At 41.0% G+C, this 16,286-nt stretch overlaps 1 protein-coding gene across 7 annotated transcripts in view; it reads left to right on the top strand.

Moving 5' to 3' along the window:
- The window catches only part of BOC (BOC cell adhesion associated, oncogene regulated), a 99,174-nt gene that overhangs the window by 48,435 nt on the left and 34,453 nt on the right, over nt 1-16,286 (top strand). For all 7 annotated transcript variants that reach the window (XM_072613992.1, XM_072613991.1, XM_072613994.1 and 4 more), the window contains one exon: nt 661-939. In XM_072613992.1, coding sequence (XP_072470093.1) covers nt 661-939 — 279 coding nt within the window. The remainder of the gene's footprint in view (nt 1-660; nt 940-16,286) is intronic.

Below are 16,286 nucleotides of genomic sequence, written 5' to 3'. Positions count from 1 at the left end.
CAGACCTCACTTTCCACAGGCAATCTTTTAAAAAGAATTACAGAGAGCCATATGGCTTCCACTGGCCTAGTCAGACTTGCCCAAAATATGAACTGGAGAGACATAATAATACCAACAATAACAATACCACCTAATTCTGTCTTTTTTTTTTATTCAAATTTCTGTACAAAGTTCTTCCACCTTTGCTTCCTGGGGCTGGAGAACAGAAGTCACAGAATTTTTGGAATTGTTTTAAAAGAATTATAGTCTTTTGCAAGGACCAGTAGTTTACAGTTATCTCTTCTATATTACAGAGGTTTGGGACAAGGTGCGTAAAAGCTTTTGACCCTCCCTTCATACTAGAGAAGTCTGGATTATTGTAATATCAAAAGATAATATGTGTTGTTATTATACAATATTGTACATATATTTTATGCATTTCTGGTTTTCTAAACTTTTTCTGTGTCATCTGCTGGCTGGTCTTCACATGTCATCTGCAACTTCTGCAAAGCTCTCCAAAATTCTCTTTTAATTTTTTATGCCAACCTGCGATATACCGAAAGTGTAATGGGGAAAGTCATGATGCAGAAGGGATAACTGCATTATTATTATTGGTCCATAAAGTACTTAACTTTTGATCCCTCTGTAAGATTCATCCAGAATTTTCTCTTCTTCTCCCAGGTGAGGTCCCCCAGGTTACCGTCCAGCCCACTTCCACTGTCCAAAAGCATGGGGGCCCTGTGATCCTAGGATGTGTTGTGGAACCACCATGGATGAACATCACTTGGAGGCTGAATGGGAAAGAACTAAACAGCTCAGATGATGCTCTGGGGATCCTCATCACCCGCGGAACCCTTGTCATTGCTGCTCTCAACAACCACACTGTGGGTCGTTACCAATGTGTGGCCCGAATGCCTGCGGGAGCAGTAGCCAGTGTGCCTGCCACAGTGACACTAGCCAGTGAGTGTTACCCATCTATGTCTCCTTCTCTGCCATTAGTCCATTCTCCATCCCTCTGCCACTGATCTCTCCTCTGTCTTTGGGTAGCTGAGGCAGCATCAGCTGGTTTTTCTAAGCCAAGGAATGACAAATGTCCAGCAGAATCATGACTGACTAGAGAGTAAGCACCTGCCTAGGACATAATACACTCAGGAGAAGGGATGCAACAGGAACTTATTAAATATTAATTTTATATGCAAATTTATATTTAATACTGAAAAATCCATCCTCTATGATGTATAAATATTATTTTGTAAACAATCAAGTCATGAAGATTCATAGGGCCCCCATGGCTGGTAGTAATGACAGGGTAACAACTTTCAAATCTTTCCTGAGTGACATATTTGCCTTGCCCACTGCCCTACTGTCTTGTAACTCCAAAATAATCCACATCTAGGATGTACAATCTTTATGTTATTATTCTACCTTTCTCCAAAATGACAGATCTCTGGTCTTTTCCCCATCTTTGGAATTGGTCTTTTGATTTAGGAGAATTACTTCTGTCTTTGACCCACTTGAATGGTAGATCCTATTGGAGACTTACTTCAGTAATCCTTTGTATCTGTCAAATCACAGACTAAGTTGTGCTTTTTTTTTTCTAGGGGGAATGGGTGATGGGAAGTACTGACATACTGCCCTGACATACTTCCCTGGCATAAACACATGGGTTGTATTCCACATGTGCTTGGATATGAACGGATTTCCTTCCTTTCACTGAGCTCCTGAACATCCTAATAGTATTAGAAATGACTTGAGAATGAACTATCCATTTCTTTACAGGAGGGTACTATTCTATGTCCTACCTCAACCTCCTGTGCATACCATTTGTCCCAACGGTCATGGACAGGCCTCCCTCAACTGCAGAACTTGCCTAAACTTTTGCTTTCGCTTAAGGAAAACCCTCAAATGTGATTCTGAAGAATGTAACAGGATAGGAGACATTACAACATAGAGGAAAAGAGGAGGGGGTAGAGTGAGAATACTACTGATATCATCAGTTAGGCCATTATATGAGGTTTTAAAGTTCACAAAACACTTAATGTATATTCTCATTTGTGACCACCGGGAGGATACAGTGGTAAGGCTGCACAGAAAAGTCTTAGAGAACATTCAGCACAGTTTAAGGACCTGCCCTTTTGGTAGAGATGAGACTTAAGAAGACAGGCAAACCACAGTTTGAAAGTTAGGGCTTTTGAATCCCTTCCATTAGAAAAGTAGCAAGTTCAACCATGCTAAACTTGGCCACCTGTGGCTTCATGGGAGTGGTGTCCTGCTGTCCTTACCCAGTCTGGCATTGGGCTTCTGGGTGCACCATCGTCTTCATCATGATCCTATCAGAAAATCACTAATTAACTGCCTATTTTCATATATGTTAGAAGTAGCACAGACTGAATTGAGAGGCTGATGGTTTTACTGGCCAGGATAGTTTCTGGAAATATTAAAGACATCTTACTTTAAAGCCTTCTGCGTGTTTCTGGGCACTTGCAATGGGACACATCAGTCATCAAGAGAAAGGGATTCTAAATGAATATAGGAGAGAAACCGAAGCTAAAGGATGTCGCATTGCCTCCCCACCCCTTACTCATTTTCCCCATTCTACTCTCTAACCCCTGAAACGTGCTCCACAGGAATGCAGAAGGGGAGGCTTCAGGCTATATCCCAGCTTTCTTGGAAGACTGTCAGTCTGCCCTGCCCTTTCTCCCTGCAGAAAGGAAGGGTGTGTACACTGCTGTCTCATGTCAAGAAATGATACTGAGTGGGAGATATGTCTTGGGGGCCACACACGCACATACATGGCAAGAGTCACATACAGCTAGGGTGTAGCCAGAGCCTCCTACGTGGAAAAAAATTCATTTGTATTTATATCTCTATTTAGAAGCTTTCGTCTCCTGATAAGAAGTAACCAAGTACTTATGTAGAGAGAAGTCTCTGGTTACACCTAGAAGGGGTGGAGGGGTACAGAGAAAATCCCCTCGCTATAGAGGATTGTTGTGGAAGGGCAATAAGCCATGCTTGTATGGGACTGGCACAGTAGAGCAGGGAATAGAGGGTTTCTTAACTGTAGCCCTGGAAGCTGAGATCAGAAATAACTTTTCAGTTAGGATATTCCTTTTAGAGCAGGGGTTCTTAACATTTTTGGAGTCATAGACCCCTGTGGGAGTTTCCAGCCTATGGAGTCTTTCTCAGAATAATGTTTTTGAATGCTTAAAATAAAATACAGAGGAAACCAATTATTTTGAAATACAGTTATCAGAATATAAAAACCAAAAACAAGTTCATGGGTCCCAAATTAAGAAGCCCTGTATTAGAGGTATGTACTTTTCAATCCAGTCTAGGTGTACGTAGGAAGAAAGCCATCATAAATCGAAAAGATTAGCTCACCTCGAAATTGCAAATGTATATCCCTGTGGGATACTTCAGAAATCTCCATATGTATCCATCTGGACCCTTTGGCTACTAAATGGTTGCTTTTGTTGTTATTTGTTTGAGGTGAAGTGAGAAAGTTAGTGGAAGGGATGGGGAGGAGACCTTGGTTTGAATTGCCCCGTCTGCTTCAAGGTGTATCCCAGCGGAGAGAGGCAAATTTACAACCATCGTTTAAAAAACAAAACGCCTTGCAGTTTCTTTTCACTAGTGCCTGGAGGGATCTGCAATTGGCGGGAGGGGACAAAAGAAAGGGTTTGGGAGCTATTCAAAAAGGCAGAAGGAGAAAAGGAGAGGCTTGTGCGAAGGCAGAGCTAGTTTTGTTTTAAAGCCAAGAACTATTGGCTTGTCATTTAGACATTAATCAGAAGTGAAATGTTTAGGCCTGGCTGGAAGGGTAAGAGAGCTGGAGAGAGAAAGGGAGGATTGGTGGGGGGTGAAGGGAGGGTTCTGTAATGGAGAAGAGGGAATCAGTGGAGTGGAACTACACCTCCTAAGCTTGAAGGCAGGAGTGGGGGTGGCGGGAAGACAGGAGTTGGGGGGGGGCGGTGCTGTCATTGGGTTGATGCCATTGGGGGATTTGGCCTGGACTCAGCAGTTAGATTAAGTTTCTGAGAGCACATTCCAGAGCAGAATGGGAGCTGTGTTTTGCCGGTGGGCTGATGTATGAGGGAGGCTGAGAGGTAGATGGGATTACCAAAAGCATGGTTTTCATTTAGAGGAAAGGAGGAAAGCACCATGCTTACACGCACACACATACATCATTTAAGATTTCTTTTTCCTTTGGCCTCTCCAACGTTCTCTCCAATGTCTATATCCTCAGACAAAGTCATCATTGTTCAAGTCTACCTAGGAGTGCATTGCCTTCAGTTCCTAGTTCTTTGGGGACACATGGGGCTCCAGGTGATCTGAAAGTCAGGGGTCCCATCTACAATCCCTTTTTGTAGAAGGGCTTCCTCAGCAGACAACCCGAGTCATCAGAGTGTTTCTGTAGTAATAGCTTCAGCTAAATTCTCCTCCTGTTCAACCCGTTTCTGAATAACTCAAAGATGCCAAGAGGTAGGGGGAGAGAAATCAGGGATTCCTCATAGTATAACACTTAGGTCTACCATGTTCCACAAGATCATAGGATCATAGATGTACAACTGGAAAGGAGCTTAGTCATCAAGTCCAGAGGCTTCATTTTACAGATGAGGAAACTGAGGTCCAGAGAGTTGCCCCAAGTCAGATAAATAGTAGGTGAGAACTCAGGTCCTGTGACTCTTAGCCCAATGCTCCTTTAATTTCATTTAACATGTTGGCTATTGCTCCATTTGTCCCCCTTTGAGGAAACTATTCCACTTCTTTGTAGATGTCTCTGTTATGAATTTTTTTAGATATGACTTCAGCCTCTTGTTAAATTTCATCCTTTTCTTCTAGCAACCCACTTGAAATTACCTAAAGTAATTCTTTCTCTTTGAACTGTTTTTCTTGTTTTCATCACTTCACCTCCTTTCTCCTCATTCCCTTAATCCTTGCTCTTAGGAAACATAGACACTTAGTTCTGGTAACCTGCCTTTGAAGTTAGTGCCTTTTTAATTCTTTAATTCTCTTCTTTGTCCTTTGTAGGCGCTCATTTCTCACAGCCACTGGAGTTAATTGTGGGTGGTGATGGGTGGGTTGTAAGACTGGATTCAGTAGTCTGGCAGCCCAAAGACCCACTTTCTCCACCCCACCAGGAAAAGTCTCTGCAATGTGGGTCACTGACCCCAGAGAGATTTGTACATTAGCCCCTCCTACAGTCCTAAGAGTTAAACTAAGGTATTTCTGAATTAATTCCTTCCTCTGCCACATTAGTAGCTTGCCTCCCTATCAGCCCTCAGGTATCTTATTTGCATTTGAGATACTTGACCAATACAGAGCCTTGAACTTGAAACTTGGGTATAATTAAGAGTGTATGGTTCATGTCTGAGCCTTCTCCCCCCTTCCCATGGGGCCTTTGAGATAAAGAAGAGATCAGAACCCCTAGGTTATCAATATTTCAGCATCAGTAATCATCTGAATCAGCCATATTCTTAATTTGCCTCTAGGAAGAAAATCCTCACTACCTCTTCCCATCCCACAGTGGGTGAGAATTAGGTTAAAATGATTCAGTGGGGAGAGGACAAGGCAAAAGTGGCCGGGACCACTTCTCCCAGTATTTTCTTTTCTTACTTCCTGTTTATAACCCATGATCAGACATCACAAGGCCTTTTGTGAGTTGGGGAAAAGGAGGTGTCTAGAGATTTTCATTCTTTATCTTTCCATTTCATTTCATTCATTCATTCAGCATATGTTTATCCACATCTGCTCTCATGTGAGGCATTTTGCTGCTTTGCCCTTTATTAATGGGTCCCTGTTTCCCTAACTGGGCAGCTAGATGGCGCATACTGGACCTGGAATGAGGAAGACTCATTTTCCTGGGTTCAAATCTGGCCTCAGACACTTACTAGCTATGTGAGTCTGAGTATGTCACTTAACCCTGTTTGCCTCAGTTTCCTCATCTGTAAAATGAGCTGTAGAAGGAAATGGCAAACCACCCCAGTATCTTTGCTAAGAAAACCCCATGTGGGATCACAAAGAATTGGAGGAGACCATAAAATCACTGAATAACAAGAGCAGTCTCCTGTCTCTAAAATGAAAGGCTTTGGGCTAAAGGTGGTCTGTAAGAGCCCTTTTAGCGCTGACATTCTCTGGCTCTTCTTATTCTCTCCATTTCTGAAAAACATGTAGCATAAGAAAAAATAGCCAATGTATTATAGACTTTAGAGCTATAAGGGATTTTAAGGCCATTGAGTTCAGCTGTCTCTTTTTGTTGGTGAATATCAGTTGAAAAATAGAGAGGTTGAGTGACATTTGCTTGCCCAGCTGGTCTTTGAGCCCAGGTCTTCCTGACTTAAGTCCATTGGACCATACTCTGTACCCATACATTGCCTGATACAGAACAGGTGCTTACGCCTCACTGGCAACCCTTCTCATAATGGCCATCATATTTGGGGGAGGAGGAGAAAAAAGAGGGGGTCAGCAAGCATTGGAAGAGATAGATTTGTTTCTCATGAATTCAGTGACTTCTTATACAGAGAGCCTCTGACCTAAACGATTATCTTCCCACACCCCTCAGTCAGGGCATTTGATGATTCCCCCATCCAAAAGGGACAAACATGCATGTAGAGTTTACTTTGTACAGCTCATCGAGCTGCTAGCTTAAATGCAGGCCTCACAAACTAACCCTGGGCCCACAGGGTAGTAAAGTCATCAAGCTGAAAAAAAATTTCCTCTTTGTGCAGCTTTGCTGCCTGTGAATCCCATTAGGCAGAGACAGTCTCTGGAAAAGGCTCCTCGACTTTGTTTCCAAGCTGGAAGGGGCAGCTAAGAAGGGTGGCAGAATTTTCTTCCTTGGAAACATTTAATAATGGAATAATTAATGTATCTGTTGTTTTTTGTCTTCCTTCTGCAACCCCTCCCTAGTCTCTTGTGATCTGGAATGGTATAGGTACATTTTTGTGGGAAGACAAGATGTCAGATTATGTACTGAATCTATACTAAGAGTGCTTAATTTGGGATCTTCCATGTTGTAGAATACTTACCACTGAGAATTTATTTATCTTCATAATAGCTATGAATCCCCAATGTGTCTCATATTCCCCAAATCCTTCTACATTCTTCTCAAAATATTTGTTTTTGCCATAGGTCAGAGGTTTTTACCTGGGCTCCACAGTCCTTAGTTGGTCCATGGATAGATCTCAGAAGGTCCATGAATTTGGATGGGGAAAAATACATTTTTATTTTAATATAATTGATTTCTTTTGTAATCCTATGCATTTTAAAACATTATTCTGGGAAAGGGTCCACAGGCTTCACTGTCAATGTGTGACATACAAACCAATGTTAAGAACCCCTGCCCTAGGTCCTTATTTACCAGTCTATTCCATTTCTCAACCCCTTTCCACCTGGCAGTATCCTCTCCCTAAAGATGGATTCCCCCTGGCATGAACCCATTACTCTTCAGATACTGTTAAGGAAAGAATGAGCTCCCCCAGTTCCTAGTTCTAGGTTTATATATTTGGGCAGTTGAGGAAGTTGGCAATTCAAAGACTAGCATAGTCATCGCTATATCCCTATTTAGAATTCCAATCACAAAGCACTGTGACACTCCTCTTCCTTTCTTGTGAGGTCTGATCTGATAGTTTAACTTTTTGTCTACCATACTACACCTTTAAAACTGAAATGTATAACTTATTTCTATCGTGCTCTTGGCCATATTGCCCAGGACAAGAGTGAGAAATTTAAATTTCCATAATAGGCTCAGTTAGATTCTTAATGTACTCTTAGGAAGAAAATACACACACCTACCCCTTCTCATCCCACACCTACTCCTATAATTTGCCCCCATTTCTTACATCTTTCCCCAATGAGAACTTTTCAAACTAGAAAGGAAACCTTGGAGTTTTTCTTCTCTCTTCATGTACTCCCCATTCCTCCTGCTCCAGCTCTCATTCTGTCAGTGACTCCCCTGATAAAACAGAAGGGAAACATCAGCTGCATATTGGAAAAACATTTGTCTGCTGGCCTTGACTTCCCCAGGAAGCTTGTTCTGGGGAATGATGGGCCAGGGTGGGGGGAGGGGACAGCAGGAGGGCAGAGGTGTTGGGGGAGAAATGAAAACACAGGTGGCTTCCTGAGTTTCTCATCTGAAGGGAGATATGTCTGCAAATGAAATCTGGTGCTGGAGGTAATAGCAGATAGACTTAGATAAATTTCTTGGTATTTAGGTAAAATATGATATGGTTGATTAGGACATTTTCAAACAAGAGAAATTTTTACCTAAATTTTTCTGGTACAAACTGTAAAGTAATAGATAGAATGGGAGTAAATTTCACCATCTTGAGACCTCACACCTTTTCTGATGATGTTTCTCTCCTAAGGACTCTCTCATACTATCCCTCCAGTCTTTCATTTACAAATCTGACCAATCATACCCACACAATATACACACTTAGCATACAGATGTTCCATGCATGCACCCGTAAAGCACAGACATCTTTTCTGAGAAAGGAGAGCAGGGTAACCCACAGAGAAGACCAAGTCAGATCCAGGATAGAAAGAGGACCAAAGAAGAATTCTAGGAGTACCTTACAAGGAATTACAAGAGCAATAAGGGTTTTATTTTTGTTCTCATCAAAGGGAAAAAACTGGCTAAATAATTAGTTGAATGTTGATCAGACCTCTTGTGATCACCACATCTTGGTGAATCTGATCCATACTTGATAATCATCATAAACATAATCACAGAATTTGAGAGCTGGAAGTGATGCCAACCAGACTAACCACATATGTAAGAGAAATCTCTACTGTAACAAGTGATCATTTAGCCTCCTAAAGACCTTCAAGGGTTGGGGTAGAGTAGGAGTAGGAACCTCACCTTTGTGAAAGCAATTGGGTAAGGGAAGGATAAGTGCTAACAGGAAGACTGGAAGCCCAAGTCATCTAAAGGGTCACTCAGAGATGAAAAGGAGACAGCAAATAGACTAAAATGAATGATTTTTCTTGATATGTATTAAGGAATATGTTAGGGGGATTCCCAGTATTCTTCACTGTTCAGAGATAAGAAGCAAAGAGGAGGTTTCAGAACAAATAGTGGTACGTACATCAGATGGTCTAAATATGATTGTTGAATTTGTTATTGATAAAGCAGCAGAACCAGATGACATTCATTCATATGGGATTTTCAAAGGAAGTCATGAGTAAGTAAGAATATAGAATTGGTGACTGACAAAAATTCATACTCTGTCATTTGAAAGAGCCCATCTGCTCTAAGGAGAGTTAGAAAGAACTAGTAGATTGTTGGTTTCTCAAACGAGTTCCAAACTGGAATACTGGAAGAGATGGGTGACAGGAGGTAGGAGAAGGACTGGAGAAATGATCAGATTGATTCGGGGCTGCTGTACAGGGACAGGCTAAAAACAATGACAGTATCCAAAAAAGACAAAGGCTCTACAGTGTGAGAAGGTGGAGACTGAGAAAAGATATGGTAAAAGCTTATAAAAACTTGAAAAGTTTATAGAGAGTGAACACAGATTTGTTTACCAAGTCTTGATACACTGGAATCCAATGCCACACCTTGAAACTTATATCGGATAAATTGAGAACAAATTTTAAAAGTACTTTGATAGCAGATAATACAGTCTTGGAGTACAAAACATTGGTGCTAGGAGGTGAAAGCATGTTGTGTGGGTATTCCTAGTTCAGCTTTGTGGTAGGGTAGATAGAGTGCTGAACTTAGAGACAAATGACAAATTTAAATTTTGCCTCATAGACTTTGTAATCCTGGCAAGTCACTTTACTTCTCTCCAGCTTAGTTTGATCATCTGCAAAATGGGGTCATTAAGAGCACCTGTTTCACAGGGTATTTGTAAAGATTGAATGAGATAAAGCACCTTGCAAACCTTAAAGTGCCATGGAAATGCTAGCTTTTCGGTTGGTTCTTGATCTAACTCAGCACAACTGTTCCTTATGTGCCTATAAGAATGTCTCAGGATTCACCATTTTCTATTTTTTTTTCTCTTTCTCTTTATGCACAATCCCTGCCAGCATTGCTTAAGGCCACACCAGGATCCAGTTTGGGCCATGATTAATCCAGACCACCAGGATGCACATTCCTTTTCCCACTGCTAAGTTTATAGCTTATATTTGGTTGATCAGAGAAACATGCATTATGTGGGTTTCAGGCAAGGAAAACATTTTTTCATCTTTTTTCTCTTTAGTATATTTTTTCCAGTCATTTCATTCCTTGATCTAGTCCAAAAGAAACTTCCATCCTGCTGACCAACCCCACCTCCTAGCAATACTCAGTCACATGAACAAGATGTCCTGCAAACATCTTCTGCATTAAGAGTTAACCTTCATTTGGCTTCAAGACCCAGTGGAAACATGACTCTCGTCCTTGACTTGTCTTAAAAGATTAATCACATCTCTAGTTCTCTATTATGCCTTTTAAAAATTATTTTTACATTAAGGAAGCCAGGAAATTTCTGAAATATCACGTCAGCTCCCTGCAAATCATTCTATGACTTTATAAAACCTTCCATCTTCCTTCCTCCTCTTTCTTTCTTGGTCTCTCATTGGTCTTTACATTGGTCTTCTTCTGTTCTCTCCTTCATCCCCAAGTTTTCTTCACTATTTGGATCTAAGTGCAAGTTAATATCATAGCCAGTATTTATATATGCTTTAACTTTTGCAAAGTGCTTTACAAGTATTACCTCATTTTATTCTCACAGCAACCCTGGATGGTAGGTGCTCTTATTATCCCCATTTTACAGATGAGAAAAATGAGGCATACAGAGATTAAGTGGCTTGCTCAAGGTCACACAGGGTCTATCTAGCTGCCTCAAGATGAGCCTCAGCATAGTGCAGATGTATGTTTCTTGTCTAGGAAGGTTTATGTCAAATTGACAAGAATTTTCTTTTTTTAAAGCAAGAAAACCTTACCTTAATCAGAAAGTTTGATCAATGTGTCACATTTCTGTGACTGTCAGGAGCAGAACTCTTGAGTTCACATTGTCTTGGTAGCTTCAGAGCTGTTTAGAAAACCCACCTGAGAGCAGCCTTCTGAATCCACAGGAGGTGAAGCATCACCACCTGCTGCTAATTCCTGTTTTCTGAGCATCCCTGCTGATCACTTTGTCCTGACACAGTGATGATGTCCACACATGACCATCTCGGTTTTGCTGATTAGTGATTTGTTTTGGCTTTTGGAAACCTATTTAAAGAGGCAATATGGCATAGTGTATAGAAGGCTGGCCTTGGAGGTAGGAAGACCTGAGTTCAGATCTCATATCTTACATTTGATAGCTATGTGATCTTGGAAAAGTTCCTGAAAATCTCAGAGCTTCAGGCAACTTTCTAAAACTTGCTACTAAGTTGTAGACTATACAAGTGGAGAGAGCTTCCACACATTGTGAAATCATTGCTTCTTGACATATGGAACCTGTTTGGGCTCCACACATTACTGGTTTTCTGTTGCTTGGCTACAAGTAGTGGTGATAGCTCTCCTTAGAACTATAGATTTAGAGCTGGAAGGAACCTTAGAGGCCACTGAGTTTAACTCATTCATTTTACAGATGGGAAAACTGAGGCATGGAAAAGTTTAGTGACTTGCCCAGGGTCTCACAGCTAGATGTCTTAGTAAGGATTTGAACATTTTCCTGACTCTGCATTCAGGTTCTATTTATCAGTAGACTGAGAAATGAGCTTTCCGAAATACCATCCCAACTCCTCCCCTCCCCGCAAGGAAAATATTGATTAACTGGCTTTAAATTCAAACCTTCATTTTCACTTTAGGCAACGTGGTTTCTCAGCATTGGCCATCAGAATGACTATTGCTATGTGTTCACTGAACACCATCCTTTTATCATAATACTCTGATATGGTCATCATTAGCTTTGGAACTGAAAGGCCATCAGGTTCAATTTTACAAATTTTTTACAAATAGAGAAACCGAGGCACAGAGGAGTTAAGTGATTTTCTAGAGTTACACAGCTGCTAAATATCTAAGGTGGGAATTGATCCCAGGTGTTCTTGGCATCTAGTCCAATGACCTGTTCGCTATGCCATGCTGAACCAAGTGTTACTATGTTTAGTTTCTAGATCAGGAAGAATCTGTGAAATTCTCATAGAGAATGACCATTTATTTAGGTGACCGCATAGAAAATCAGAGATGGATGGACCTATCCCTCTCTCAAGATGACTGATCCCAGTCATCTTGATTTTCCATTACAATCTGCTATATGCCCTGACTTAGAGTGCTATAGGATTGGTTGCTTCAGTACCACTGGTGGTCTGCAGAAGGGGATTGTAAAGGCCTGGGAGGAAAATGAGAGCAATGTTTCCAGTAATGGAAACCTCCATGGGAATCCTTCCCATGGTTCATAACCTGGCAAGTCCCTGAACAGACATGTTGATGCCTGAAGCCTGTGTTGGTGGGGTTATAGAACTATCAGTCAACAGAGAAAACATGCCGTGGGCAATGTTACTGCCTCTCAGTCCAGACAGCATTGCCAGACAAACCCCTTGTGGTGACACCACAGCATGGTGGATCTGATCCATACCTGACCAGAAGCATAAGCACGACGGGTGAGATGTAAGAGCAGGGAGGGGTGGGAAGGAAAGGTGGTAGCGATATTAGAGTATTAGCAAAGGATGGGAGGGTGAGAAGCCAAAGTCATCACAAGAGTTACTGTAGAAAGGGTCTTTGCTACTTGCTTTTCAGCATCAAGATGATGGTACTGGTTTATTTCTGGTACTGGTTTGTTGTTTGCCTAGAAATAAACTTTGACTCAGTTCTAGGAGAGGAAGGGGTAAGCACAGAGGGAGACAGACATGAAATTAAACTTTAAATGTGAGTTGTCGCTGTGTTTGTGCAACACAGTCAGATCTCGAGTAGCAATAGGGAACTTAGTAGATAAGTCCTTCGGAATTACCTGAAGCCCATGAAGCTTAAGGGATTGGTTACGAGTCTGGACCTCAAAAGTATCAGTCAGCCTTTTGAGACCAGGTCTTTCTCAACTCCAAGCCCAGCACTATCCACTGTGCTACATTGTTTCTTCAGTGGTAAGATGTCTCCTCCCACTCAAAAAACGAACAAAAGAATCCCCTAGCATCGTAGGTTATGTGAAAGGATGGACAGAAGAAAAGATGACAGTAAGAAAATGAGATAGTTAATGGAGTAACTAGTATTCAATCTAATGAAAATTGGAGGTTTGTTAGCTCTAATTTATCCTGCATATATCTTGTTTGTAAATGATTAACTGCGTGTTGTCTTCCCCATTGGACTGTGAGTTCCTTAAGACCTTTACTTTTGACTCTTTGTATTTCCATCATTTAACACAGTATCTGGAACCTAGACTTAATAACCTCATTTTACTTAAAAAAAAACAAAGAATATTTAAGCATCATATGTTGGGACACACTTAGTAGCTTTATTTAAATGTTAGTAGCCTTATTTAAATGTTTTATCCTAATTTAGAATTGAAATGGACCTTAAAGACCGTTAGGTGGAGGAAATCGAAGCATAGAAAAAATTAAGTGACTTTCCCAAGATCACCTAGCTAGTAAATGCCAAAAGCAGTTCTTTCCAAGTGTAGCATTCTGGCTGCTCAGCCATACTGCCAAAGACAAAACCTCCTAGACTCTGTAGTTTCGCCGATAGCTTTGACGATGGCAGCTGCCCACGTGGCATTGAAAAATCATCTCACCCCTAACTTTGGCACTCCTCCATGGGTTTCCCGTGCCTAGTGTACTGTGCAAATGTGAACCAAGGCACCGCGTAAATTGGAATATTCTTCGTGCTGTATAAAGTATGTACACATGAATCAGTATAATTTCACCCTGTGAACCTGGGAGTTTAGCTGTAATTGTACATTGATACATGTGTCATGTCACCTTGGAATGTCAGCTCCTAGAAGGCAGGAGCTATACCAAATACGATGCCCAACATATTGTGTGTTCCTGATAAATATTAAGTAACCACGACAAAAAAGAGATGATCCCCGGAAGACTGCTGTGATACATGCCATGTGTTAAGAATTGAAAAACTGACATAAGATGGCATGTAACCATTTGATTAATTAAATGGAGCTGAAAGGATGCATAAAGGGAGGATGCAAAGAACAGAGATGGAGAGGAAAGGAAAGAGATGAATGCTATCAAAACATTTCTAATGGATTTTTCAGATGTACCAGCACACAGGCAGGGGCAGGCTTCATTCAGGTCAGGTGATTTCTCCATGAAGATCTGATTCATCATTCTGTAGCAGCAGCCTGCCATCCTTATTCTTGCTTCTGAGGGCTGATCCTTATTCTGCAAGACAGTAGCCACGACTGAGGACAGAGGCTGCACTGGTCAAACAGCATAACAGACAAAAGATTTCTGGGCTGGTGCCTGATTTTCTTAATATGCTGCCAATCTCAGTTTCTTTCTCCATCTGCATCTGCCCTATGACTGATTAGACAAAACCATGTCTCCTGAGGCATTCCCCTGTCCCCCCTCCTTTTGCCCTTTCTCCCTTTAACACTAGAAAATGGGGGGACTCAATTTATTACTCTGCTTTTCATCAATTAGAAAAACTTTGAGATTTAACCTAGGTGGCCAAATTAGAACTTTTTTTTCTGGTGAAGTGTTGGTGACTTGTGTTGGGTTTTTTTTAAGCCTGGAAGGCTAGCCTGCCAGGTGGTACATGTGGACAGTTGAAAACCAAGTTATAGTATCCTTCTGCTCCATCTGTACTGACTGTTGTGCACATTTTGGCAACAGAACACATAGGGCCATTTTTCTTCCTTTGTTCCCCCATTTTTAAGGCGAACTTAATACTTAGCCATCTAAATGAACCTTTGTATTATACTGAGTAATGCAAAAGAAGTAGAAGTGGGTTGTAGAAGGAGGTAATTGGTTTTTTTCATCTTGTTAGAGCTCCCATGAAGCCCAGGTTGCGTGACCTGTTGAGTGATCCCCTCCACTAAAATTTGCATGGTCAGTTGGTTCTTCCTGCCTCAGTAAAAGCCTTCAATTGCAATGTGTCAGTAAGTACCACATTGTTGTTAAGGTGGAGATGATGCATGTGCCAAACTCATTTTAGTTGCACATCTCTAGTTTAAATTTATTTTTGCTCCAAGCAAATTTCTTTGGAACAGTTCAGCAGGGGAAAAAAAAGAATACAATCCTGGTGGAGTTGTTTGGGATTTATCAGACCATGAAAGAGAGTTCTTCTCAGCCATTAAGGAATGTTTCAGATGCCTGTAAGCCTTCAGTAATTCAAACCTTGCTTTGTTTGGAATCTCCCAACTTGGCATGTACCACATGCACCATCCTGAAGGAGGATTAGTACCTTTGCTTTTAAAAAAATGCATTTACTTTGAAAAAGCTAAGTTCCAGATATTTCACTAGAATATTTTGAGCAAGGGCCATGATTTCATTTTTCATTATTCAGGTCATCCTCATCTCTAAGCAGGACCCTCCCATTTTACTATGATGAAAAGTTCTCAAGCATTATTGATAAATTCATTGAGTAAGTATGTACTGAGAACAGATGGCATACTTAGCACTATGCCAGATGTAATGGGATGTATCTTTCAGAAGCTTACCATCTCTTGGGATAGACAAGACACAAGTAAAGTTAAAGGATAGCAAAGCTGAGGATTATCATCTTTCCACCTACAAGAGAATATTTACAAGATTGAACTTTGACAACATTAGCACGAATCACTGAGTGTTACTGGGTAATGAACATTTGGTTTCACTTAGTTAAACATTTATTAAGCAGCTGAGTTGCCCAGAGGATAGAACACTAGACCTGGAGTCAAAAAGACCTGAGTTTAAATCTAGCCTTCAACAATCATTAGTTCTGTGATACTAGGCAATTCATAACTTCTATTTGCCTCAGTTTTCTTATCTGTGAAATGAAGATAATAATAGCACCTACTTTCCTGGGTTGTTTTGAGGATAAAATGACACAGTATTTGTAAAGTTCTTGGCAAATCTTAAAGCACTATACCAATGTTAGCTTTGTCATCTTCATCATCATCATTATTATTTATGCAATGCAATTCTATCAATCAACCACCAAGAATTTATTAAACTATTACGATATGCTTATCACTGTGCTAAGCACTGAGGATACAAAGAAAAACAAAGAGTTGCTGCCTTCAAGAAGCTTATGTTCCAATGGGGAAAACAACACAGACATACTTAGTATGTACAAGATATATAAAGCGTTGATGGAAGGTATGCTGAGAGGGGAGGTGCTAGCATCTGGAAGGACCAGGAGAGGCCTCCTGCAACATGTGCTGTCTGAACTGAGGGGCTGGTTAAGA

This window comes from Notamacropus eugenii, chromosome 5, assembly GCF_028372415.1.
Source record: "Notamacropus eugenii isolate mMacEug1 chromosome 5, mMacEug1.pri_v2, whole genome shotgun sequence".
In the NCBI taxonomy this organism is placed as follows: Eukaryota; Metazoa; Chordata; class Mammalia; order Diprotodontia; family Macropodidae; genus Notamacropus; species Notamacropus eugenii.
The sequence above is the reverse complement of the archived record's forward strand: the minus strand, read 5'-3'. Positions and strand labels throughout refer to the sequence as shown.